General features: G+C 39.1%; 1 protein-coding gene across 2 annotated transcripts; it reads right to left on the bottom strand.

The window, feature by feature from the left end:
• Positions 1-280: 280 nt before the first annotated feature.
• On the bottom strand, positions 281-25,009 carry ogdhl (oxoglutarate dehydrogenase L). 2 transcript variants are annotated; one of them, XM_026942885.3, is made up of 24 exons: positions 24,508-25,007; positions 22,469-22,511; positions 21,152-21,321; positions 20,798-20,968; positions 20,348-20,450; positions 17,378-17,493; positions 12,878-13,032; positions 12,449-12,595; positions 12,276-12,366; positions 12,003-12,182; positions 10,193-10,321; positions 9,866-10,045; positions 9,461-9,613; positions 8,640-8,742; positions 8,437-8,565; positions 7,498-7,648; positions 5,785-5,912; positions 5,434-5,612; positions 4,750-4,821; positions 3,040-3,165; positions 2,465-2,537; positions 2,193-2,356; positions 1,036-1,190; positions 281-418 (listed from the first exon to the last, which is right to left on the bottom strand). In XM_026942885.3, the coding sequence occupies exons 3-24, from the start codon at positions 21,308-21,310 to the stop codon at positions 295-297; spliced, it is 2,988 nt and encodes a 995-aa protein (XP_026798686.3). In that variant the 5' UTR covers positions 21,311-21,321; positions 22,469-22,511; positions 24,508-25,007; the 3' UTR covers positions 281-294. The 2 variants fall into 2 exon arrangements, with proteins under 2 accessions (XP_026798686.3, XP_053088792.1); XM_053232817.1 differs by lacking the exons at positions 281-418; positions 1,036-1,190; positions 2,193-2,356; ... (2 more) ...; positions 4,750-4,821; positions 5,434-5,612 and having other exon boundaries at positions 5,822-5,945; positions 24,508-25,009.
• Positions 25,010-26,859: the final 1,850 nt, after the last annotated feature.

Genomic DNA, 26,859 nt, shown 5'->3' with positions numbered 1-26,859 from the left:
CATCTGTTTGGTGTCTCAGAATGAAGCCAGGTGTGGCACAAAGTGATGGGAGATGAGTGATCTCAGCACTGATGGACATAGGCATTCTAATATAATATTCTATTCATTTCTGTACTTTTTCTTGTATATGACTAAACATATCTATATTCATTTCTAAAACAGATGAGCACAGCAATCAAAACCTGAATGATACAGGATAACTCTATTACTAGGTACGCATTGTGCTTTGAAAGCGAGGCTTCCATGAGGCTAAAGCACCAATTCTAAGGAATATTTAGAGTAAGTAGGTCAGCATTAAAAGCTCTTGCCCACAAATGCATTGAGGTCAAATGCACTGGTCATGAACTTCTTCAGCTCTGCCAGGTGTGTGAATTTGCTTCCTGTGGCAGGGGCTGCAGCAGGGTCACGGCCAACGTACCTGAGAGAGGGACAGAGAGGAAAAATACTTGAGTAATTGTGCTTTGTTACAATACTTAAGTATTATATTGTCATATTTATACTTTACTTGAGTACTGTACACTTACTTAATTACATTTCAAAGAAAAAAAACCCTTACATTTTACTCCTAACATTTTTATTTAGACCTTCAAAATGGTCATTACAAAACACAAAGGTCTCTTTTTCTCTTATCCAGCCAATGACTATATGCTGTATAATAATTGAATGGACTCAGTTTAGCATCCAATCATTTCAGTATAGGTTACAACCGGCCAATCAGGTTGTAAAAAAAAAAAAAAAAAAAAAAGATCAAGAATCATGTCAGTTCATCATCTGCAGTGACCTTCTGATGCTGCACAATATAGTTAGCACTATAGCTATCCGTGTACTTTCGAATATGGATAAGCCATAAGACTGGGTCTACCTCAGTAAAATGTTTCAATATGCTGGAGTAAGCAAAGACTTGTATAAAATGTGTCATCTTTGCCAGCCTAGAAAGCATGAACTCCATCTAATTTGAAAAAGCATGTTTAGGTAAATTTAGCTTGCTTTGCTTCCACAGTCACTGCTGTGGACCAGGTAAAGGACGGGACTCACCATATTGGTTTCTTGTTAGAGAGTACACTAAGGAAGCGTGGTCTTATGTAGTCATAATAACCGATGTTCTTATGTTCTTCCTGACACCATATGAGCTCAGCATTGCTGTATATCTCAACTTCTTTCTTGATAAGGTCGAACGGAAATGGTGATATCTGAAAATTGAAATATTAAATCAAAAGTAAAGGATTAATGTGTCTTAAATGTGCCTTGATTATACAATATATGGCCAAAAGTTCACACCATCACACCCATATGTGCTTGTTGAACATCCCACTCTTCTGGGAAGGCTTTCCACTAGATTTTGGAGCGTGGCTGTGGGAATTTGCTCATTCAGCCAAAAGAGCATTAGTGAGGTCAGGCACTGATGTTGGGTGAGGAGGCCTGGGGTACAGTCAGTGTTCCAGTACATCCAAAAGGTGTTCAGTGGGGTTGAGGTCAGGGCTGTGTGCAGGCCACTCGAGTTCTTCCACTCCAACCTTGGCAAACCATGTCTTCATGGAGCTCGCTTTGTGCACAGGGACGTTGTCATGCTGGAACAGGTTTGGGCCTCTTAGTCCCAGTGAAGGGAAACAGTAATGCTACACAGCATACACAAACATCCTATACAATTGTGTGCTTCCACCTTTGTGGCAACAGTTTGGGGAAGAACCACATTTTAGTGTGATCAGGTCACGTGACCACAAACCTTTGGCCATATAGTGTAGCAGGTGAGAGTAACAGATTTTTTTTGGGCTGTACATGCATCCTAAAAAATATTTTTCAGTCCATCAGCCACACAAAGGTATTAAAGTGTATCAGCGGGCTTAAAGAAAATCATGAACAATAGAAAGAGGATGTGCCCCTCATTATCCAGTGACTCTCTGTAAGATTTTAATCATGTTGAATCAGCTGGAACTCTTGCATCACAAAATGTGCATAGACCTCCTCACATTTGATTTCACTACTTTATGTTAGTCTAACCATTGTGTTACTTTCTAAACAGCATAACTATTATGGCAGAATTTTATTAATGACTGACTTAATGTTTGCAGTCAATTTCTGATGGTCATTACTATTTGTGATAATTTAACTGTTAAAACCTTAAATATAGCATGTAAAAGACTACATGAATACGGTGTATCTCGAACTGCACTTTAGAAATGATTGCAATTAACCTGCTCCAATCGGACAATTGCAATCCTATCCTCCAGTCTGAGTTGTTTTCTCTCTTTTGCTAGCTCATAGTAGACTTTGCCCGTGCAGAAGATGACCCTCTTCACATCCCCTGGAATTTTAGATGCAGGACCCTCATCTGGTATGATTCTTTTGAACTTAGTTCCTGAAAGCAAAACAAAAACAAACAACCAAAAAAAAAACATGATTCTTTTCATTTCTCTAAAAATGGTAAGGCTGATCAGTCCAAATCCAGATTTATACTTTCTCATACCTTGGGTCATCTCATCAAAGCTGGAACGGGCCTCAGGGAGCCTCAGCAAGGACTTAGGAGTGAAAATAATTAGCTGAGGAGGAAATAAGATGTCAATCATAGTGAAAGAGAAGTACAGCTCTTAGTAGTTTCACATTAAGGAATGTATGCTGTAAATAAACCTCTGAGATGTGAATCCAACCAAAACAATAAATTAAGAGAACTTTTGTACAAAGCAGACTGTGGTGTCCCCAGACAGCCTGTTTAATTTGCTCAGGAAGAGATTTTCTCATGCTCCACAAAGCACTGCATTTATCTGTAACTGGGGAACACTTTAGACAATTACTGTAGCGGAAAGCCATCAGTGTGGGGAGAATCTTGAAACTTACAGCTTATGCTGTTACAAGTTTTATGCCCATCAGAGTTCTCATCTCTTTAGTTTTTATTCTACTACAAAAATGACAACTACACTGGTCACTGTCTGTGAATAGCCAAAGCTCTGTGACTTGAATAGGAATCAACTTTATTACAGGCAAATATTTAAGTAATACAGTATTTGGATTCACCATATATTAGACAAATAAAAGAATTCTTACTGGCTTCCTGAATGGTAATAAGATCTGCCTTCTCAGCACATGAAAGTAGTTAGCAGGTGTTGAGCAGTTCACCACAATCCAGTTACAGTCATAAAGCTGTTCCACCTCGAAATCTCCAGGGAATTCCTTGATTATAGGCAAGTAAAATACAGCTGATTAAATCTGGTCATTAATGGTAAAAGGACAGCTCCAGAATTCTAGAGATTGGGCAAAAATGATTCATGATTGGTAAAATATATTACACACAATGATTCATGTTTTTCATTCAGGCAATTGTTAAAGCTACTTACCTTTCTTCTTATATAAAAACATTTTAAGTTATCATCTTGTATTACTTATAGAGGAATGTTTAAAATGCATGCAAACAAATTGTCATCTTTGAGCAAAAAATATATTTTTCAGTTGCCCTCATTCTGCCAAAAACTCATTTTTGTCTAAAATGTGGTTACACACACATCACATAACATCACATCGGCATCAATTGCCAAGGAGAAAACAGAGTTCAGATCTGCAGTTTAGTTTATTCCTGGAGTTGGTAATGTTTCAAAATCAACTATTAGACACTAGCTCTATAACCATTTGGGTTGCACAAAAGAAACCCACAAAACTGTAGTATCTGATCTCCAACAACCATCATTGCAGCTACAATTGGAATCATGTGTTGTGGTCAGATGAGGCCAAAATTTAACTTTGGCCTTGAACAATATTGCTATTTTTGCTAAAAATAAAGGAGCTGCATACAAAAAAGGCACCTGATACCCATAAAGTATGGAGATGGATCATGATGGATTGATGTTTAGGGACTGTTTTGCAGCTGGTGGTCCAAGGGCTCTTGTTAAGACTGATGGCATCACAAACTCTTTTACTAAGCACCAGGATATTTTAGCTCAAACCTGTTTGCTCCTGCCAGAGATAATGATTTGGTCAAAGATGGATCTTTCAACAAGATAATGACTCCAAACCTGCCTCCAAAGCAATACAGACACAGAAAAGGTTGTAGGAACACAGAGTCACTGCTTTTTCTCATTTTCACAGTGCCAATAATTCTGGAGTTTAATATATAACAAATTGCAGTACATGTACAGGTTTATTGCATACTAAAAGCCTTATGGATATTTCTCTGAATTTTATGTGGAATGTTTCCGTAATGTTGCTGAATACAAGGCCCTATGCACCACACAGATTTCATTGTATTCAGTTATTCAAGAGAGGCATAAGGAATTGAGAAGACAAAAATAGCTTGATTTATGATCTCTAAATTTTAATATACCAGTATAGTTATGTTGAAGTTTTCCCCTAATTCTGTTCCCATGTTCATTTCCAATATATCAGCTGAAAGCCAATCACATCATACTGTATATTTACTTGGATGAGAGGATTAACAGCTCTGTTTGGTCTATGTTATATAAAAGATACCCTTGACTAGTTAGTATTGCTGTGTATTAATAGAGACAGAGAGGAATCATACCATGGCTGATTGTAGTCATGGACATGCTGTCTTGATTAAAAAAAAGAAAAGAAATTTGCTCCTAATAAAAAGTTCTCAATTAAAGACAATTGTTTAACTAGTTAATTTTCTGTGGTTATGCAATGACCTTCGCTCTCTACTGAAAAGGAAAAGGCTAAAAAGTAGAAGACATTAATAATTGTCTCTTTAAGCATTATCCAAATGGGTTCCAGTAAAGGATCGTTACAAAAGCACCTACTCACTGGATAGCGATCAGGGTCATCCTTGCTCATCTGCAAGAAACGCTCAGGCCTTGCTGACGAGTGCTCTGGGCCCTGGTAGCACACACACACACACACACACACACACACACACATCACACAGCAAGCTAAGCTGAAGAATGATGTCCTCATTTGCAAAGGCCCTGACAAACTTGAGTCATCACTATTGATCTCTATGCAATTACTTTGCCTTAAAAGAGTAAACATTAAGAAACAAGGCCATGATAATTTATTCTCTGGTACAGGTTTGCTTCAGCAGTTAGAATGGAGTTTATTAAGACTCGCATAACTGGAATCCCCCAGCTAATTAAATAAAATAACAATTGCATCATTGTAGCTGTGCATCATTGTAAATGTACATGACTGTAGCTTTACTTATTAAGGCAGAGAAAAAAATAACCCAGCAGTATAATATATATAATATATACTTTAATAATATATGACAATATTACACAACTTTTTGTGATGATTATTGATGATTACATTCGTTTAATTTATAAAAACTTAACATACATGGATGTAAACTGAACTAGACATGTGTATCCAAGTGCTCATTAACCTTCATTCATTTGTCTTACTTGTGTTCTTGTGCCCTAGCATACGTTATATAGTGGTGTATTGTGTACTACCATGAAACTGAGTTTAGTAAAGGTTTAGCGTACTGACCATTCCCTCCATGCCATGGGGTAGCAGAAGGACGATGCCATTGTTTCGGACCCACTTGGCCTGGCCTGGACTGATGAATTGGTCTATGATGCACTGTGCTGTGTTGTGGAAATCCCCAAACTGAGCCTCCCAGCACACGAGTGCATTGGGACTGGCCATAGCAAAACCCAGCTCAAAGCCTATTCCAGCACACAACACATACATCAAATGCAAACTAATAGTATAAGAATGTACCAAACTAACAACTGGAAATGTATCAGCAAATAACTAGCTGTGTATTGTGTTAAAACAAGTTATTTCAGAAATGTACAGTACAGACACCTGGGTTAATGAGCACCAGTGGTTTCTTACCCAAAACTCCATACTCAGACAGGGAGCTGTTGCACACTGTGTAAGGAGCTTGGTTCTGCCATAGATGGTTCATTGGAACACAAATGCGCTTATCCACTTCCTGGTCATGCAGGACATGATGGCGATGACTGCAAAGTCAAAGTGGCCATTATGATCCAGTACTGCAAAAACGTACACATAAGCAGGTGTTTTAGGAAAAAACTATCCAACTGAACAGTCATTTTCAAGGTGAATGCACTTTTTTGCATCTGTCACAAAGCAGGCAAATTTGTGCTATTGCTTCATTTTTCTGTGATGTCAAATCACTGCAGAAAGATTTTTCTCTTCTTCTGTCCAGAGTTACTTAAAAAAGAGAGACGAAGAGTTGATGTGATAAGTTTTGCTAGGTCACTCAGATGTGATGTTTAAATCTGCCATCAAATTCAATGCAATGAGACAAGCATTGACAATCTCTTACACATCACAGTAATGATGTAGCAGCTAGATTCAAACTGAGCTCTGTGTAGTTACTGAATATCCAAGTGTCAGGTGGCTGCAGAGAAAGAATGACTTTAACTAAACAGAATCAAAGAGATTGCACATACCCTATTGTCTTTTGTAGGAGCATTAACCGACTGTTAAGTAAAAGGAAACAAATGGTCTTGGTGAAACCAAAGTTTATCTTCAGAGACCATTAAACACATTTTTCTGATCACAGAAGCCGCAGGTAATTCACACTTTTAAATAATCTTAAATGGAGGGTGTAGCAAAGAAAAACTGAAGAGGGAATTAGCCCTAATTGAAGTCTATTTGCTGTGCTCATTTAAACACAGCTGTGATGTGAACGCATCTTTTTGTGCTACACTGCGCTAGCACCGTCTTCTTCGATTGGCTAGCTACATCAGTCAGGAGAACTAAACACAGGGCAAATACCGTCACAAAGAATCAATTGCTCATAGCCCTTAGGTAAAGACAGGAGTGCTAGACTAAGGCACAGAGATATGTTCACTCCCTAGGGCTTGGAGAAAGCCGGGTGGCATTGACTGAATGCATCAGCACACAGACAATCCTCATCAATAAACAGGCTCATGAGACAACAACTTCTACCTCTCACTAACATTTCCTCTTCAAAAACCTGTATTTGCTGAGACAAGGACAAAACAGATTCCATTCAGGAAGCTATATATGAGAAAGGGAAAACAGACCAGTAAGTAAAAAGCAACACATATGAAAAGCAGGTGAGAGAATTCTGATTAGCATTGTCTCTGGGACTGGCAGTGTGTGCATCTGAGGTAGCGCTACTGTGAGGTGTTGTCAAACAGGTTTCCTTCAACGCCAACAGAAGCAGTACCGTGACAACACCATGTGGGCATCTCTCCCTCTCCCAGGGGACTCTTCTCTGAGACAAACTGACGTCATCTGTCACTGTTTAGACATTAAATGAAGCTGTGGTGCAGAGAGCTTCCCTCTGCCATTCTGAATGATGAGACAGTAGGCTCATTGTCTTCTTCACATTAATAAAACTGATGAGTGCAATCACAGATTGCTTTGTTTATGACATGTTCAGTTAAAATCTTTTTGTCACAAATGCCCAATGTATGTTCATAAAAAGCGTTTTGCCTCAAATATGTCTTTGTGACACCTTTAGGCTTCTCCATTACAGCACAGATTGAGTGTAAGCTGATTTAGGTACTGTGGGATCAGTATGCTGGTGCACTGTATTTTTACACCCACCTGAAAGTTCCTCTCTCCACATCTTGCCCACTCAGTCTCACATGGACACCATCCTTCAGCAGGGAACCAAAGGCCATGTACTCCCCAAGAGCCCAGTCCACTGTACGCTTACTAACCATGTCGGCGCGGCCTCGCAAGATCCTCGACACTCCTGGGATTTAACAGGGACAAACATGTAAGAGACCAGACAAAATTGAGAAAAGTGAAGATGACAAAAATCCAGGTACAGTCTATTTATATTACTAGAGAAAAAAACTTTTATAGAATATCCACTTAGAATCATATGCATAGTCCAAATTGGACATTTTAAAATTATTCAGCATCTAACTAAATATTATTTCTTCTAATTCTGTTTTGCTAGACATCAATATGTATTCATTTACTAAAATAAAGTCAAATACTACTTAATCAAGATTGAGTAATGAAATACTATGTGCTCCCTAATCATGCTCAAAGTAAGAAAAAAAGATGAGATCCATGAAGAAAAGCACACTATCAGGAAATAAATCATCTATAATATACTAAAAGGTTATGCATAGACCATAAAGAGAAATTGAGCTCATGGATGAAAATGTTTTAGATAGCAAAGAGGCTTTACGTAGTGACTGGCATTTAAAATATGTGCAGGCCATAAAGGGGCAGGCCATAAAGAAGCATTGGTTGAAATAGTTGGTGGTTAGGATGATTTAGCAGTGTTTAGAGCTGTCAGGCTGAAGCTTGCTGGTTTAGTTTAATGGTCCCTGAGTGTAGCTGCATCACAGCTGTGTAGATCCTATAAGCACCAAGGCACTCCAGCACGACTGCAGCAGCATCACAGAGAGCTTTGCTAATTGTCCATAGCCACACTAACACGGCACTGGTGTGTGAAGGCTGAAACAAATCAGATACAGTAGACAGATGCAACAGAATCTGTTAGATTGGATAACATCTGAGGATCACCACTGTGAATGGAGAAGTCTTGCTGAGGGACAGAGCTGGCAGCCTGGCCGATGTGCTTCAGGATGTCCTCAGGGAGCCCTGTGGGAGGATAGCTCATACACTTCGGTTCCCCCTCATCTGTAAAAAAATCTAAATAGAGAAATGCTTCAGTATTTTTTTTTCAATAAAACTCACATTTTGGCTATTAAGTATTTCTTAGTTACTTGGCCAGGGGGAGTCCAACCAGTGACGGATGTGGAGTATCTTTTCATCTTTGGAGCTGGTGTATGCTTCTTCACAGATTTTGTCATACTTTGCCACTTCCTCCTGTGAACAGTTACCAGGATTTCTATGTAATTGATCATGTGCAAAATGTTGCACTCACCATCCACCATCTTTATCAACAACAACAACAAAAAAAAAAACAGAAGAGCTTACGGTTTTTGTGACAAATGATTCATTAGACAAGGCACCTAGGTGCTATGGAATACAGAAAACAGTGAGCTGTAAGTCACAATTTATTCCCCGAGTGTATTCCCCTGAGCTATGGCAGCGAACGGAGAGTGACAGCGACGTGCTTGTAAATAAAACGAGCTGTCGCTGGGCCAGACAGAATGTCAGCCATGCCCAGTGGAAGGATGGCTGGGTTCAAGCTTTGTGCTTTCTACAGTAGATCTAGACAGAGTGGGGGTAGGATGTTCTGAATTTGAGCAGCTGCCAGTGGGTGCAAATGTGGCATCACCAATGCAAAAGTTCATCACAACAATTGAAGACAGCCTCCGTAATGTGTCTGGATACAAATCACACATATTAAGTATTTACTCATTCGCCAGTAAGAGAGATCAGCTTTGCCATAAATGTTATTGGCTACATATGCAGGCTAAAGAAGGCAATTAGACAAAAAATATTCTTGAGGCATTCAAAACCAAAATATGATAAAATCAAAGATAATGACAATTTTATTTTATATTATATTTTCAATCAGCTCATGCATTCATCACAGGTCAGACACTATAGTTTTATCATTATAGCATAAGAGACAAACCTCAAACTCCTGCAGAGTAACGACTCCCTCAGAAATGAGCTTGTCTGCATATTTCTTTAGCACATGCTCTTGCTTGCGGATTTGCTTGTACATGAGAGGTTGAGTGAACATGGGTTCATCCATCTCATTGTGGCCAAAGCGCCGGTAACAAACCTGCAACACACACAAAACATCCATCATGGAGTGCTGATTGTAATAAATATCGTGTAGCTTTTAGCCCATTATATAGTTTCTTTTATATTATTTTCATTAAAACTCTTAAACTAAGAGTTAATTATTCCTATTTATCAACAGTGGTGTTTGAGGGGTGTGATACAATACTCATGCCAAAATCTGATTTGTGCATCCAGCCCTCAGATGGCTTCAAACTGCCTTTAGATCAGGAGTGTATAGCTTAGTGCTCACCAGATCTATGACCACATCCTTGTTAAAGGTATTTCTCCATTCTGCAGCCACTCTGCACACATACATCACAGCCTCAGGATCATCAGCGTTGACATGGAAAATGGGTGCATTGACCACACGAGCCACATCAGTGGGGTAAGGAGAGGAGCGTGCCATTCGCGGATCAGTGGTGAATCCAATCTGATAATTTATTTATCACATGAATAATTGTTCAATTTGTCTGAACAAACAATACATGATTTCTGCTGAATTTAACTTGTAGCCTGGTTTTGCTATCAAGGCAGTCACAATCATCTACAGTATGTAGACCTGAGGCTTGATTATTACCTGGTTGTTGACAACAACATGAATGGTGCCATGAGTGGTATATGAGGGAAGCTCACTGAGGTGGAAGGTTTCATAGACAACTCCTTGACCAGCAAATGCAGCATCACCATGCAGGAGAATGGACATCACCTGAGATATCAAAACTCAAATATTTGCATCACATTTTACAGAGACCCATGGTGAAAGGACATGGTGTAGTTTTGTTTTCAGGCCATTATCGGTTGCTCACGAGATATTGCGTATGCACAAGATATCACATAAGATATCTTGAATGCACCAGCTACAATCACATGTTCACAAGATATTATTGTGTGAGGAACCAGAGACTATCACATCAGTTACACAACATGGCACCATTTAAATTCTGGTACAATGACTTTGGCCAGTCTCAGCTGGTCCTGAAGTAAAATAAGACATGGCTTTCTTCACAATATCACCCTTAAGTAAAAGAGAAAAGGTATTTAAGATGAACGTGCCAAGTTACACTCATAACTACGAAGGTGAGTTATAACAATTTGCTATGAGGCATTTCATTCAAGAGAAGATACTCCATACTACATATGCATTTTCATGTTAATGCTAGCATACATACAGTATGTGCAATATTTCGTAGAGTATCAAATAAGGATGATTCACGAGGGAAAATGAGTGTCAGGGCTACCTGTTACAGCTCAGTGACGAAACACAATAAATCTTATAATCAGAAAGTAGTATTGAAAGATAATAGCTTATCAGCTAGCTCTGGCTCTCGATCATGCTTCAGATCCAGTGCAATTAAACTGCGCCCTGTTAAATTTATAATGGTCACACTATACTCTTATCTCTCTCGACCTTTAGGCAAAAATAAAGCAGTGGCAATTTGATAGGAATGGCAAAATCCCTTCCTAGCTAACAGAATCCTCAGTAACAGTTTGAGACATTGCTGTTCAGTGTTTACTGCTTTTTCAATTCTAATTAAAAGAGTGGGTTGAGACAGTTTCAGAGTGTTAGTTAGAATAGAGTGTTAGTTCCTTTTACACAGTGTTTCTTATAAAAACAAAACAGAACTGTAATTTTTTTTTGTTTGAATTAATAAACTCACCAGAATTCATTCAACTAGAGCATAACTGCAAGATAAATTATTAAAACTAACATTCTGTAAACTGGAAACAGTATCTGGTGAGCATGCAATAATTACCTAAAAAAAAATAAATCTTTAAAAAAACCTAAAAAAAAAAATGTCCTTTCAGGGGCGCTGTAGTATTTAGTGCTCTATATTAACAGCATTTTTGTAGCTCTATACTTGTACTAAAATTAGACAGGTATTTTGAAGACACACTGCAGAAGGCCATTGTTTATTATAACCTAAGTACATTTAACTGATTACTCCTAACTTGAGAGATCTAATAGGTAACACATTTGAATGGCGCTTGTGTCCTGCTAAAAGAAAAGCATTCTTCCAATTTACAGGCCACCGTGAATCTTATCTTCTCACTTTCATGGTACTCTTTTTAGCCATATGCACATCCATCTTATCTTAGCGACATGGAAATTAAATTTAAAATCCCATAAACATGATCTTTAGACAGTACTTGTATGATTTGTTATAATCCTAAGATATGTTGTTGTGGCCTGGGAAAACCCTTTACATTGTGAAATTTTAACATTTCTTTCTACTGTATCAAGCTCCAAAAACTACAGAGTTTCCTGAATTCTACCTGTTTCCTTTTTGCATGCATCTGGACTGAATTCAGCTGCAGAGATATCTTACATGTTTTCCCAGACTGCTTCACATATATTAAGTCCCAAAATTTGTCCCTTTCGTGCTTACCTTCTTCCCCTCATTGTCTCCTCTGTAGAACTGCTCAGCTTTAGTTTTGCCCTGCACGACAGGATCCACTGCCTCTAGGTGAGACGGGTTAGCCATAAGAGACAAAGTTATGTTCTTATCTGTCTCCCTGTTGATCCGCTCATGGTACATACCCAGATGATACTTCACATCACCTGAGCCCTGGAGAACAACATGTAAATAGGTGTCATTAAGATCTGACATGCTAATAGAGCATAAAGGGTTGAGACAGTTGGTAGTTAAGTCACATTGCACCTCTTCTGCAGCCTCTAGTTTGGGATCAAATTGGCAGAAAATCTGATCGAGATCTTTCCTGACAACATTGGCAAGGACATTCAGTCGACCCCTGTGTAACAGAGATGCTGCTATTATTGCTTTTGATAGAAGCTAATAAATGAAATATACTCTGAGTGTAAAAATAGATATACCTGTGAGGCATGCCCATGATTACACTGTCTATGCCGGCTGCACTAGACTTGTCGATGATCATCTTCAGAGCAGGGATGAGGACCTCACAGCCCTCTAAGCCAAAGCGCTTCTCTGAAGACCATTTGCGAGCCAGAAAGTCCTCGAAGCTGTATCACCAGTGAGAGCAAGTATAAGTGAAAGCTAGCAGAAGCTATTTTTCTTTTGACAGTTACACTGAAACACAGGACCAATGTCCAGCACAGTTTGGTGATTTTCCATCAGGAACAATTAATCATCAGGAACAAAGTGTGAGGGTGTTATAAAATGCTGACACTGCCCTTCCAGGACCTGTTGTAGACACTTTGTAGATCATGTAATGATAAAAAAAAACACTATTTAAAAACATAGTTCATACTACTCTTACTAAGGACTGTTCAGCAAACACTGACCGTGTTGAGCGAACCAGCCTTGCCAGTAGGGTCCTCTTCTCTCTGTCAGTAAATTTCATGATGCCCGGAGTCTCAAACTTTTGCCTGATCCATTGACATTGCTCCATATTGTTAATAAACATGAATTCCACACCAATATGACCACAGTATGATGCCTGTAAAATTCAATACACAAATAAAGGATATATAAGCCATTTTTTTAGGGCTTCAGTGTATATGAGGCAAGATCTCAAAAACAATGGTAAAACAGAAATATTGACCAATTTCTCTTAATGATATTATGAAATATTGACAGCTTTGTTGGCTTGGACTGCTTCAAAGCAAGATGGCTTACCTAGTAACGCACTAGTAGTAATGTACAAGTGAGTGTGTCTGTGTGTGTATATATATATATATATATATATATACATACATACATACATATATATATATATATATATATATATATATATATATACACACACACCGATGAGCCATAACATTATGACCACCTGCCTAATATTGTGTTGGTCCCCCTGCCAAAACAGCCCTGACCCGTCGAGGCACTAGATCCCTGGAGGTGTGCTGTGGTATCTGGCACAAAGATGTTAACAGCAGATCCTTTAAGTCCTGTAAGTTGCAAGGTGGGGCCTCCATGGATCGGACTTGATGGCCAGCACACCCCACAGATGTTCGATTGGATTGAGATCTGGGGAATTTGGAGGCCAAGTCAACACCTTGACTTTGTCATGTTCCTCGAACCATTCCTGAACAATTTTTACAGTGTGGCAGGGCGCATTATGCTGCCGAAAGAGATCACTTCCATTAAGGAATACCATTGCCATGAAGGGGTGTACGTGGTCTGCAACAATGTTTAGGTAGGTGGTATGTGTCAAAATAGCATCCACATGAAGGCCAGGACCCAAAGTTTCCCAGCAGAACATTACCAAGAGCATCACTGTCTCCGCCAGCTTGCGTTCTTCCCATAGTGCATGCTGGTGCCATCTCTTCCCCAGGTAAACGATGCACACGCCCCCGGCCTTCCACATGATGTAAAAGAAAATGTGATTTATTGGACCAGGCCACCTTCTTCCATTGCTCTGTGGTCCAGTTCTGATGCTCACCTGTCCATTGTAGGCACTTTTGGCAGTGGACAGAGGTCAGCATGGGCACTCTGACAGGTCTGTGGCTACACAGCCCCATACGCAGCAAGCTGCGATGCACTATGTGTTCTGACACCTTTCCATCATAGCCAGCTTTAACTTTTCAGCTATTTGTGCTACAATAGCTCTTCTGTGGGATCAAACCAGACGGACTAGCCTTCACTCCCCACGTGCATCAGTGAGCCTTGGGCGCCCAGGACCCTGTCGCTAGTTCACCGGTTGTCCTTTCTCAGACTACTTTTGGTAGGTACTAACCATTGCATATCCTGGGAACACCTCACAAGGCCTGCTGTTTTAAAGATGCTCTGACCCAATCATCTAGCCATCACAATTTGGCCATTGTCAAAGTCTCTCTAATCCTTGTGCTTGCCCATTTTTCCTGTTTCCAACACATCAACTTCGAGAACCGACTGCTCACTTGCTGCCTAATATATCTCAACCCTTGACAGGTGCTATTGTAACGAGATAATCAATATTATTCACTTCACCTGTCAGTGGTTATAATGTTATGGCTCATCTGTGTATATGTACATTATATACATATATAGTATATGGTCAGGACCGGAGGTATTTGGACAATGACAGAGTTTTTGTGATTTTGCCTTTATACACCACCACAATGGACTTGAAATAAAACAATCAAGGTGTTATTGAAGTGTAGACTTTCAGCTTTATTTTAAGAGGTTCCACAAAAATATGGCATTTACCATTTAGGAATTACAGCCATTTTCAACAAAGTACCTCCATTTTCAGGGGCTCAAAGGTATTTGGACAAAGTGACATAATTATAAATATAACCATAATTTTAATACTTGGATGAAAATCCTTTGCAGTCAATGACTGCCTGAAGTCTGGAGCCCATGGACATCACCAAATTCTGAGTTTCCTCCCTTGAGATGCTTTGCCAGGCCTTCACTGCAGCCACCTTCAGTTGCTGCTTGTTTGTGGGTCTTTCTTCCTTCAGTCTTGTCTTCAGTAAGTGAAAAGCATGCTCATTTAGGTTGAGATCAAGCGACTGACTTGGCCATTGAAGAATATTCCATTTCTTTGCCTTCAAAAAGTCTTGAGCTGCTTTCGCAGTATGGTTACAGTCATTATCCACCTGCACTGTGAAGCAGCATCCTATCAGTTTTGTAGCATTTGGCTGAATGTGAGCAGAGAGTATAGCCCTATACATCTCAGAATTCATCTTGCTACTTCTGTCAGCAGTCACATCATCAATAAACACCAGTGAGCCCGTTCCATTGGCAGCCATACATGCCCATGCCATAACACTGCCTCCACCATGTTTGACACATGATGTGTTATACTTTGGATCATGAGCTGTTCCTTTCTTTCGCCATACTTTTCTCTTCCCATCATTCTGGTACAAGTTAATCTTGGTTTCATCAGTCCAAAGAATCTTATTCCAGAACATGGGAGGCTTTTTTAGATGTTTTCTGGCAAAGTTTAATCTGGCTTTCCTGTTCTTGAATGTTACCAGTGGTTTGCACCTTGTTGTAAACCCTCTGTATTTACATTCATGCAGGCATCTCTTGATTGTAGATTTTGACAATGATACGCCTACATTCTCCAGAGTATTCTCGAGTTCTGTTGATGTTGTGAAGGGGTTTTTCTTCACCAAGGAAAGGATTCTACGATCATCCACTTTAGTTGTCTTCCGTGGTCTTCCAGGCCTTTCAATGTCTCTGAGCTCTCACCAGTGCTGTCTTTCTTTTTAAGAATGTACCCAACTGTTGATTTGGCCACAGCTAAGGTTTTTGCTTATAGATTTATGTTGTTGTATTGAGATCTCCTTGGACTTCATTTCGGTAGCTCCAGTCGAACAGCTGCCAAATGCCAACTCAATATTTGATATCAACTCCAGACCTTTTATCTGCTTCATTTGTTTTGAAGTAACGAGGGAATGGACCACATCTGGTCAATTAACTTCTTGTCAGGCAATTGTCCAAATACCTTTGAGCCCCTGAAAATAGAAGTATTGCTTAAAATGGCTGTAATTCCTAAATGGTAAATGCCATATTTTTTGGAGCCTCTTAAAATAAAGTTGAAAGTCTACACTTTGATCACATCTTGATTGTTTTATTTCAAATCCATTGTGGTGGTGTATAAAGGCAAAATCACAAAAACTGTCATCCAAATACTTCTGGACCTGACTGTATATAATAGGGGGGGGGGGGGGGGGGGGGGAAATGCATGCTCAATTGGGTTAAGGTCTGCTGATTGACTTGGCAGGTCTAAAACCTTTCACTTTTTTCCCCTGATGAAGTCCTGTGTTGTGTTGGCAGTGTGTTTTGGGTCATTGTCTGGCTGTATGATGAAGTTTCTCCCAGTTAGATCGGATGCATTTCTCTGTACAGATTGGCACACAGAATGTTTCTATAGACTTCTGAATTCATTCTGCTGCTACCGTCATGAATTACATCATCAATAAAGATTAGTGAGCCCATTCCATAAGTAGCCATGCAAGCCCCAGCCATGGCACTACCTCCACCATGCTTGACCAATGAGATTGTTTGTTTTGGATCATGAGCAGATCCTTTCTTTCTGTACACTTTGGCCTTTCCATCACTTTGGTAGAGGTTAATCTTTGTTCTAGAACTTTTGTGGCTCATCCCTGTATTTCTTTGCTAATTCCAATCTGGCCATCCGCTCCTTACTGCTGATGAGTGGTTTGCATCTTGTGGTATCGCCTCTATATTTTATTTATTTTTATTTTTATATCTGATATATCTGCTCTCAAAGTCTTCTTCGAACGGTGGATGGTAATACCTTCACCCCTGCCCTATGGAGGTTGTATCGACTGTTGTTTTTAAGTTTTTCTTCACAGCTCTCACAATGTTTCTGTCATCAGCTGCTGTTGTTTTCCTTGGCCGACCTGTTCCATGTCTGGCCAGTGGTTACTTTCTTTTTCAGGTCATTCCAAATTGTTGCACTGACTATGCCCAATGCTTGGGCAATGGCTCTGATCAATTTTCCCCCTTTTCTCAGCTTCAAAATGGCTTGCGTCACATAGACAGCTCTCTGGTTTGGTGGTTTAACCTTTTTTTAACTACTCTTTACAGGAGAAACCCAGGCCTCAAACCAAGAGTAGACATTCAGAGCTATTACTTGTTTAAACAATCAATCTAACAGGGCACACCTGGGCAACAAGAAACACCAGTCTGATGTCCGGTGCTACGCTGTTTAACACATCTAGATGTAAATATCAGGAAATGAAAGCTGAATTCTGATCTATCGTCTCATATTCACTGATCTAAAACCCAAATATCTTCAGTATATAGCAAAAACAAAAGAATTGGCCTTGATCTTCCAATAGTTTTGGAATGGACTGTATATACATACATAGTACACCTACCTCAAGTCTGTGAATGATTTCCCTGAGTGGAAGTACAGCCTCCTGACCCCCGATAAATGTTGTCGATGGTAACCGGAAGGTCTTGTCTAGATCAGATTCATCCAAGCTATAGAAGCCTAGTGATTGCAGTGATAGCAAGCAATGATTAAGGTAGAGAAATAGCTGTCACACATGTTAAAGTTTAGAGACAAACCAAGTTCTTTGTGTTTATTAGGTACCTTAAATATTGCTAAGATATTCAAGGGTTAAAAACATAGAAAAACAATTACAGTATATGCAATATAAAGTCATTAGTAAGCCTTAATTTCATTAAGCCATTTTAAAGTATAATGGAAGCCCATGCAATGCAAGTAACCAGAATATTTTGCATCTAATCGCACTGATAAGGTCTGTCAGGGAAACTGGGGATGCTCAACAAGGCAAAAGCAAAGGAGAAGACAGATACATAAAATGAAATTAAAGCCACAATATAGATAAATGGTACTTAGAATATAACACTATATCAGATAACTGTAACTATAGCTGACTGGTTATAAATCTGCTTTCATTACTTATATGCAGGCTCCATGAAACAGCATGACAAAATATAGTGTGACACACAAGGCTGGTGTATATATGAAGGAAAAAAGTGGTCTGTTTTGAGGAGTCTCTTTAGTGGCTATTACTCTCTCTTTTCGATCTGTTGTGAGAGCATGTCCTACATCCTTTTATTCTGCTGGCACTAAAAGCAATAGGGCATGACGGGAGCAAAGGGGAAGATTTATGGTCCTTTGCCTCAGACAACATTAACCCAAACCTGCTCTTCAGTTTAACCCAGCACTCTCTAACGCTGTGAATTCTGAACTGATTGAATGAGTAATCTTTTGGCTAGTATGTTACCAGCTGTGCTGTGTGAAACACATCTTGCACGCTTGCTCCAATAAGTACAGTACAACTCAATAAGAACCAATATTACAAATCCTATGTTAATAACCTGGTTAAAACCACAGCTACTTTATAATTATCCTAGTATATGTCCTGTCTACCATGTGAGGCAGTGAGAGAAATTTTCATTATTCATTTTCTAACTCCTGAGGCTAAGGTTCCAAAGAGCACACGTTAAATAACTGTGACAGCACAATCACAGGCACAATGCTCTTTATTATACCTGACTTGATTATTTGGGGTATAAATGAATAAATTAAAACCAAAAAAAAAAAAAAGGTCATGTCTATTGATTACTTATGTTAACTGTACAATACTCCTTGTATCATTAAAGTTAATAGTCATTTAATAGCAACAGTTTTTGCCACATGGTTTTCCAAAAAAACTGGTACTAACCTAATCCTAAAAGGACATATATTATATGAATGTATTATGTCAATGTATCATATTTGTATCGATCTATACATACGCTCACTGGCCACTTTAATAGGAACACCTGTACCCGTGCTCATTAATGCAATTATCCAATCAGTCAGTCATGTGGCACCAGCACAATGCATAAAATCATGCAGATACAGGTCAAAAGCTTCAGTTAATATTCACATCAAACAACAAATGTGATCTCAATGACTTTGGCATGGTTGTTGGTGCCAACCAATGTACTGGTTTGAGAATTTCAGAAACTGCAGATCTCTTGGAATTTTCACACATAACAGTCTCTAGAGTTACACAGAATGGTACAAAAAACAAAAACATCCAGTAAGCAGAAGTTCTGTGGGTAGCCCGGCTTTGTTCATGAGAAAGATCAGAAGAGACTGGCCAGACTGGCTCGAGCTGACAGGAAGGCTACGATACCTCAAATAACCACTCTTTATATCCATGGTGAGCAGAAAAGCATCTTTGCACAACACATCACCCTTGAGACAAATGAACTACAACAGCAGAAGAACACATCAAGTTCCACTCCTGTCAGTCAAGAACAGGACTCTGAGGCTGCAGTCAGCACAGGCTCACCGAAATTGGACAGTTTATGATTTGAAAAATGTTGCCTGTTCGGATTAATCTTGATTTCTGAGGTGACATGCAGATGATAGGGTCAGAATTTGGCATCAGCAGCATGAATCCATGGATACAACCTGCCTTTTGTCAGTTCAAGCTGTTGATGGTGTTGCTATAATAGTGTGGAGAATGTTTTGTTGGCACACTCTGGGCGTCATAATACCAATTAAGCATCAGTTTGAATGCCACAGCCTATCTGTATATTGTTGCTGACCACTTTACCCATCTTATAATGGTTATTTCCAGAATAATAATGCACCATGTCACAAAATACAAGTTGTCTCAAACTGGTTCAATGAACATGACAGTGAGTTCAGTGTGTTTCAATTGCTTCCCTAGTCACCAGATCTGAAACCAGTAGAGCAGCTGTGGGATTTAGTAAAACAAGAGATTGGCAGTATGAGTGTGCAGCTGACAAATCTGCTCCAATCATGTGATGCAATCATGTCAGCATGGAGCAGAATCTACAAGGAATGTTTCCAACACCTTGTGGAATCCACGTCATGAAGAATTGGGGCTGTCCTGGGAGCAAAGTGGGGCCCTACCTAGTATTAGCATAGTGTTCCTGATTAAGTAGCCAGTGAATGTATATATATATATATATATATATATATATATATAAATGTACGAAGCACGATCTCACGATCTATGACCATCAACATTTGCTCTAATACTGTAAAAAATTCAAATGTTCTTGAGCTCTTTTAATACATGCATGTGCTGTATTATGGCAGCCAGTTGGTCAGTATACAAAATAATTCACAAGGATTTTCCATAAGCATCCATTTTCCATAAGCAAGGATCTGAATCAGCAATTTTCTCTAGGACTGCATTCTAGACACACATGCCATTTTGTACTATTTATATCAATAAAGATATAAACAAAGATCAATATCAATAAAACTGTTCACAAATAGGGAACTATTAATAATACCAAGTAAAACCCTGTTAAGCATTAACAGCAATGGAGAAGAATAAATGTCTTACTAAGTTTGTCAAGTGTTGTTATCAAATCCGAGGGGACAAAAGAATCAATGTCAGCTCTGAGGATGCCAAGAGGATCAAGCCGAGCCACATGATGGCCACGGATCTGTGGAGATCACACAGTTGCAACAAATGAAAAACTACTGGGTTTTTAAACTACATTCTTAAAAACATGTCAAATTACTTTTACTTACTAGAAGAATTTATTCAAGTGGCTTCTTTCATAAAAAAGATGAAGAAGACTAATAAAGTCATATGTAAACCTACTGATACTACTTCAACTGATTTCAATTATACAGTAAACTTTGTCTGGTGTCTAAATTTTAGTCAAGATAATTTTTTGGCCTAGAGTTATCTGGTTAACATCACTACATATAATCAGTGCACACATCTAATCTTAGAGGACATGGCTCTACAGTCTTGTCCATTGGTAGGAGTCTGTGTGTTTTATACCTGGTAGGCTCTGATAAGGTTGTAGACAGCTAGGTGATCCTGCACCACTTTCTGAGACATTGCAGGAGTCTGGGACATGGCTCGACCCTGGAGAAGAGCAGATGGACGCCTCTCCCCTGCTTCTTTAGCTGGACTGTTGGCCTGGGCGTTCTGGAAATAGGCATCCCAAGACTGTGACAGAAAGATTAAATCTAAAATTGTTCAAACAGAAGTTTCTTTTTTTTTTTTTGTCTGTCTTGCCTGGAACAGAACATGAATATCAGCATGCAGGTAAAGAAACCTTGATGAGAAGCAGGTTGGTCTTTTTGAACTAGATATAGGAGGCCATGCTGGAATTTAAAATGTTTACCACACCTCATGAACATTTTTGGGGTCCTCCAGCCAGGCGTAGTACATCTCTTCCACATAGCTAGTACTGAGGGGAGTTCCAGAGGAACAGCATCGGTGAGGGTCCCACACTCGACCCCTCATCCACAGACCCCTGAGAGAGGCCAGGGAGCGAAACCGACTCATATCTGTTCAGCCTGAGGTAGGATCAACCCAGGTGATTAGTACAATGTTATGCATTTTAATAAATATATTTATAGCTTGTCATGTTTGGTGAACAAATATATATTAAAGCTGCAGTGTTTAAGTTTTGTTTGTCAAGAAACAAAAAACCTGCAAAGGTAATTCACTGTTGGAGTAATTTTGCAGGAGTTTTCAGACATACAGTAAATCATCTGAGATATGTCATATGTCATCATGATCCATCTTATCACACAGCCAAAGTTAGCTAAAAGAAAGACTAGAGTACACCAGTATTTCCCAACTTAGTGACTTTGGAACTAAAGTTGGTGACTAAAAAAGACCCTGATGGTGAATCTAGCTTCATTTTGAGCGTACATTAGCGACTGTCCTGATACAGCTCTCCAGCTCACATCACAACTGCTGGATAGGCGAGTTGTGAAAGCAGGTTCAGTCGAATCACCACCAGTGTGTAAAGCTTGACTGAGTCACACCTGCATAAGCCGATCTTGCCAACAACCAATCATTGATCACCATTGTTTGTTCCACCTGAGCACTTATTTCTTCTTCATTTTAAACTCAATCTTGACTATATTTACAAGTAATAAAAGTGAGTTATTCCATCCATAACCATATACCATAATATTCAGTACAACAGCATGATTGGGAGTGTGATATTGCTTTTATACATCAGTTCTATAAACAAGATTTTAATACAGAGTAACTGACATTTCAGACACAATATGGCCAAATATTGTGTTTGTTTTTGCTCCGTCAACAAAAATAGTTCCCATAGAAGCCGGAGCTGGATAGCGCATTGTGTGTTGCCAGAGCGAGCTAGTCAGCTAACACTGTCTAAATACAAACTTATTGAAGGTAAGAGGTTTTGTTCTTTCAGTAACACTGTGCACATTAAAGTTTCTAATTCTCATAACACTTCTGTATTACTGAGGAGTGACGACAGTAATGACAGCACTAAATTACAAGCTCTTATTTTTCAATCCAGCTGCATTCGAAACCATATACCACACATGTGTCACTCAGTAGGCTTATGTCAGTTCACCAATTAGAGTCATTACTATTGAGACACACTGTTACGTAGCATGCAATTTGCAATGCAACCTAGACATGTCTCAAAATGTGTATTGATTTGGTACTTCTTACCTCCAAATCCCCACGATTTACATCCAGCAGCCTTAATGCTTGCCTTAAAGAAAGAAAAGAAAAACATAAGTACGCTATATGGCCAAAATTTTGCTGACACCTGACCATAACACTCATATGTGCTTTTTGAACGTTCTATTCAAGATTTAGACCCCATGTTCTTGTTATAATAAACTCCATTCTTCTGGGAAGGCTTTCCACTCGATTTTGGAGAGTGGCTGTGGGGATTCGGTCACTCTGCTACAAGAGCATTAGTGAGGTCACGCACTGATGTAGGGTGAGATGGCCTGGTGTGTAGTCAGTGTTTCATTTCATCCTAAAAGTGTTCAGTGGGGTTGAGATCAGGCTCTGTGCAGATCACTTGAGTTCTTCTATACTAACTTTGGCAAACCATGTCTTCATGGACCTCACTTTGTGCACAGGGGTGTGGCCATGGTGGAACATGTTTGGGCCCCTTAATTCCAGTGAAGGGAAATTATAATACTACAGCATACAAAGACATCCTGTACAATTGTGTGCTTCCAACTTTTTGGCAACAGTACATATCGATATATATGGTAAACAACCCGGTGGCAGGATCAGATATGATCATTTGTTCATGACTTGTACCTTTTCAACATAGGCCAGTCTAAGCTAGCTTTTGCTATTCAGTAAGTAAAATTTTAGCTAGCTAATATTAGCTGGCTTACATTTCTGGTTATGTTCATACTTCAAATAAAGTCTGGCTTGGGGCACAGATTGTGTGGCTGTGAACTGACTATTACAAATTGAAGGTTTTTTTTTTTTATTAGAAGAACCGTTTGCCTCCACAACTAATGTCCTGATGCACCTCATGCACGTGAGGTTGACCAGGGATCAGTAACCAATCTTACTTATCTTAATTTGGTCTTAAAACAATGACAAGAGCTGGTCCCAGACTGATTGGCAGAAGAAATATGGAATAAATCAACCAATAAATAAATGCAATGAATAACTACATATATATTTATATATATATATATATATATATATATATATATATATATATATATATATATATATATATATTTAAACCACCATATTTAGTTATTAATGTTCAAATGTGCTTGTAGGCTATTTAATTCATTTCAATTCAGTTTTATTTGTATAGTGCTTTCAACAATGGACATTGTCACAGAGCAGCTTTACATATAAATTTTAAGTTCATAAATTTATCCCTAATGAACAAGCCAGCAGCGATGTTGGCAAGGAAAAACTCCCTGAGACAGCATGAGGAAGAAACCTTGAGAGGAACCAGACTCAAAAGGGAACCCATCCTCATCTGGGTGACACCAAATAATGCAATGAATAATTCCCTTCTATAACTGTGTACTACATGGTCAACAAGTGCAATTGTGTAACTAAGAAATTCATTATAGTTTTTGCAAGAAGTCTATTTTGTTGAAGTTATCAGCTGTTCACTGATGGAGACTCGAGTGCAGAACTGTTCATGGCAAACTGCAGTCCTAAAGCTATCATAGCAACTGTAGTCCTAAGCCATCTTCATGGTTTTTAAGAGGTACCATCCTCAGTGATCTCATGTATCTTTAGTAGTCTTATTTAACCATATTTAACCAGAAACATACAGTAATATATTGCAGATCTTATCTTACTGATGTTTATGTTCATACTGTGGTGTCTGATCAGGTTCATTTTTTTAATCTCCTTTGACCCTTCATAGTTTTATTGTCATGGGATAAGAGTAGAAATCTCCATGCTCGACTCCTTGCACAGTTAAAAGAATATTAACCCAGCAGCTCATCAGCGCACTGTAATATCTCTCGACTGTAGTGTAATGTGGGAAACACACTGCCTGAGTCTGAAGGACACGAATACACACCGATTCGTCCGCTATCTGCTTCCCCGATTTAAAGCACTGCATTATTGTGAGTGCTGATTCCTGCATCTGGTCTGCGGCGGTTTACAGTAACGCAGTAACCCAGTAACCGCTCGCGGGCTCTGCAATGCGGCTTTCATTTCACACACTCTCCTTTAGCCTGTTTTGGTAAGAGAAATGTCACCTTGGAAGGCAATGCGAAGAACAGAGGTCCGTTTCAGCACCGACTTGGAGTGTATTGCTGTCTGAGTCGAGGTGGAGTGTCCGTTAATCCCGCAGTGCTAAACCCTGCTGATCCCTACAGCGCACACAGCAGCTCTGTGCAGCCAGCAGCAGCACCGCTATACTGCACGACTGAAAAGCAGGAAGCACGAGGCCTGCGCGTGAACTCGCGCTCACCTGGGACTGTGCACATCGTGAAAATGGGCCGATGGGAGGGAAGAGCTGAGCAAAGTGGGACACTAACAAGAACAGCACAACTGCATGCATGTGATCATGTTACAGCTGTAGCAGCTGCTCATAAACCTCCTGAAGATAATCACACAACTACAGCCACCAACCAGTGAAAAAAAGTGTTATAGAGTGTATAGTGCAGAATAGTCTTATGTATGAATTCCTTCATTTGTACAGTATGAACAGTTATTCATTCATTTATCTTCAGTACCTGCTTTATCATGGTCTGGCAGTGGATCTAGAGCCTTGGATGGGACACACACACACACACACACACACACACACACACACACACACACACACACACACACACCCTAGGGGCAATTTAGTGTAGCACATCCAGGAGGAAATATACAAGTCCACACAGATATTAACCAGGGAGCCTGGAGCTGTGAGGCAGGAACACTAAGTGCCACCACCATGCCCACCAGTTGTTCGAATTAAGGTGCATCAAATTTCTATATTACAGTTAGAGTTACATTTAATGTTTAAGGGTTTCAGCTTTCTAAAAGAGGTTCTACTTGGAACATTTTCTTGCAGTCTTACATAGAACCGTTTGGGTTTGCCCAGAGGAGCAATCTCAGGGTGGAAAAAACCCTACAAAACTTTTTTTTCCCCTAAAATTGTAGCCATAACCACATAATTTGCCTCTACATGTTTTTCTCTAGGTCGATGGCAGGATAAACTGATGAAGAGGATGTTCTTTCATTTATCTCACTTCAGAAATAAATAATGTAGGAAAAAACACCACATACCAAGTTCAACAAGAGGAAATGTGCAAGCTTCAGCTGAACTGTACTTATAAACCAAAAATGTGTTAACTTATTTGAATGAACTCACTTTAACATAACGTAGCTCTTGTTGCCCTTACTGCAATATCATTATCTGCACTTAATCAATACCTCAGTACTAATTTTCTGTTGGTTTAAAAAAGGAGCAGGCAAACAGGCAAGGTCAGGAAAATGCCTTTTTTTTTTTTTTTACTCCAGCCCTTGACAAAGATGAAATTCAGAGCCTCTCATTTCTGGCATCTTATGAAAGGTGTTCATTTTAAACTGCCCCGCTGGCAATGGCTAACACAAAGGTTTGTGAAATACTGCTTTTTGGCATAATCATTTATAACAGGCGATTGCTGACATTCTTGTTCTGTATATAACATTTATTTGCCATTAAAGTTAAAGCTTCTTTAATGCATTTCTTTGACATTTAAATTCCAATTATAATTTGACTTTCTGATGGCGTCACTAGTCAGCATTCACAAAAATGGAAATGGTTCTACTTCTAAACCTCTGTAGTGAAATAAAGAAATCAAGTAGAAAAGGTGAACAAAAACCCTCTGCTTGTAAGCATGGTTCTCAGCGCCTAACTACAGATACACTTAACAAAGAATTAAGTCCAATTAAGAGCAATATGACAGTCCTAATGATGAAGAGAAGATTACTAACCTGCTTAAGGTGGTCAGAACAACAGTAATAAGTAATGGTCCATAATTTAAGGCCCTGACTGATTGGTATTGGTAATGCATCCTGCTCCCGCCTGCCAGCCTACATATCAGCAGTGATAAATGAACCATGTCAAACGGTCTACATAAACTCATCATAAGCTCTGCCTGCCATCTCAACAACAAATCTTACAATTACAAAAACCCTAAAAAAAAAAAAACACATACCATTTTTCACCATAATTACACTGATACATAATAACTGATCACAAATAACAAATTTATTATTCTATAAGAGGAAACCAATGTTCCAACTAAACATTATTAGTCCCTATGCTGAGCATTGGCTATGCCTTAAAAAAAAAAAATAAAATAATAAAAAAAAAAGCCTCCACTGCCTTGTATATCAGGCATTGATTACAGACCTGTATTCCTTTTTTAGGCTAAGTTAATTCTGATTCCCACTGGAAAGAATAATGCACCTTCAATAAAGCAGGGATTCACACACGTATAGCTAATAATGGCTATTTCTTCTAAACATTACACTTCAGTTGGAATGTCAAACTTCTCAAGAGCGAACATTTGGGTAGTCACATACCTTGATGGTAAAAAAAATAAATAAAAAAAGTGACCCTAGATTAG

The sequence above is a fragment of the Pangasianodon hypophthalmus genome, chromosome 3 (genome assembly GCF_027358585.1).
Source record: "Pangasianodon hypophthalmus isolate fPanHyp1 chromosome 3, fPanHyp1.pri, whole genome shotgun sequence".
NCBI lineage: Eukaryota > Metazoa > Chordata > Actinopteri > Siluriformes > Pangasiidae > Pangasianodon > Pangasianodon hypophthalmus.
Note: the sequence above shows the minus strand (reverse complement) of the source record. Positions and strands in the feature narration are given on the sequence as shown.

What these genes read in the sequence shown, in the direction of transcription:
- ogdhl (XM_026942885.3), bottom strand. Translation starts at nt 21,310, where the DNA reads ATGAGTCGGTTTCGCTCCCTGGCCTCTCTCAGGGGTCTGTGGATGAGG. An exon ending in GTTGGACTCCCCCTGGCCAA is followed by an intron (nt 8,566 to 8,639) that starts GTAACTAAGAAA and finishes TTCTCTATTTAG; the next exon opens with ATTTTTTTACAGATGAGGGG. An exon ending in CAATTGTCCGATTGGAGCAG is followed by an intron (nt 1,191 to 2,192) that starts GTTAATTGCAAT and finishes TTCAATTTTCAG; the next exon opens with ATATCACCATTTCCGTTCGA.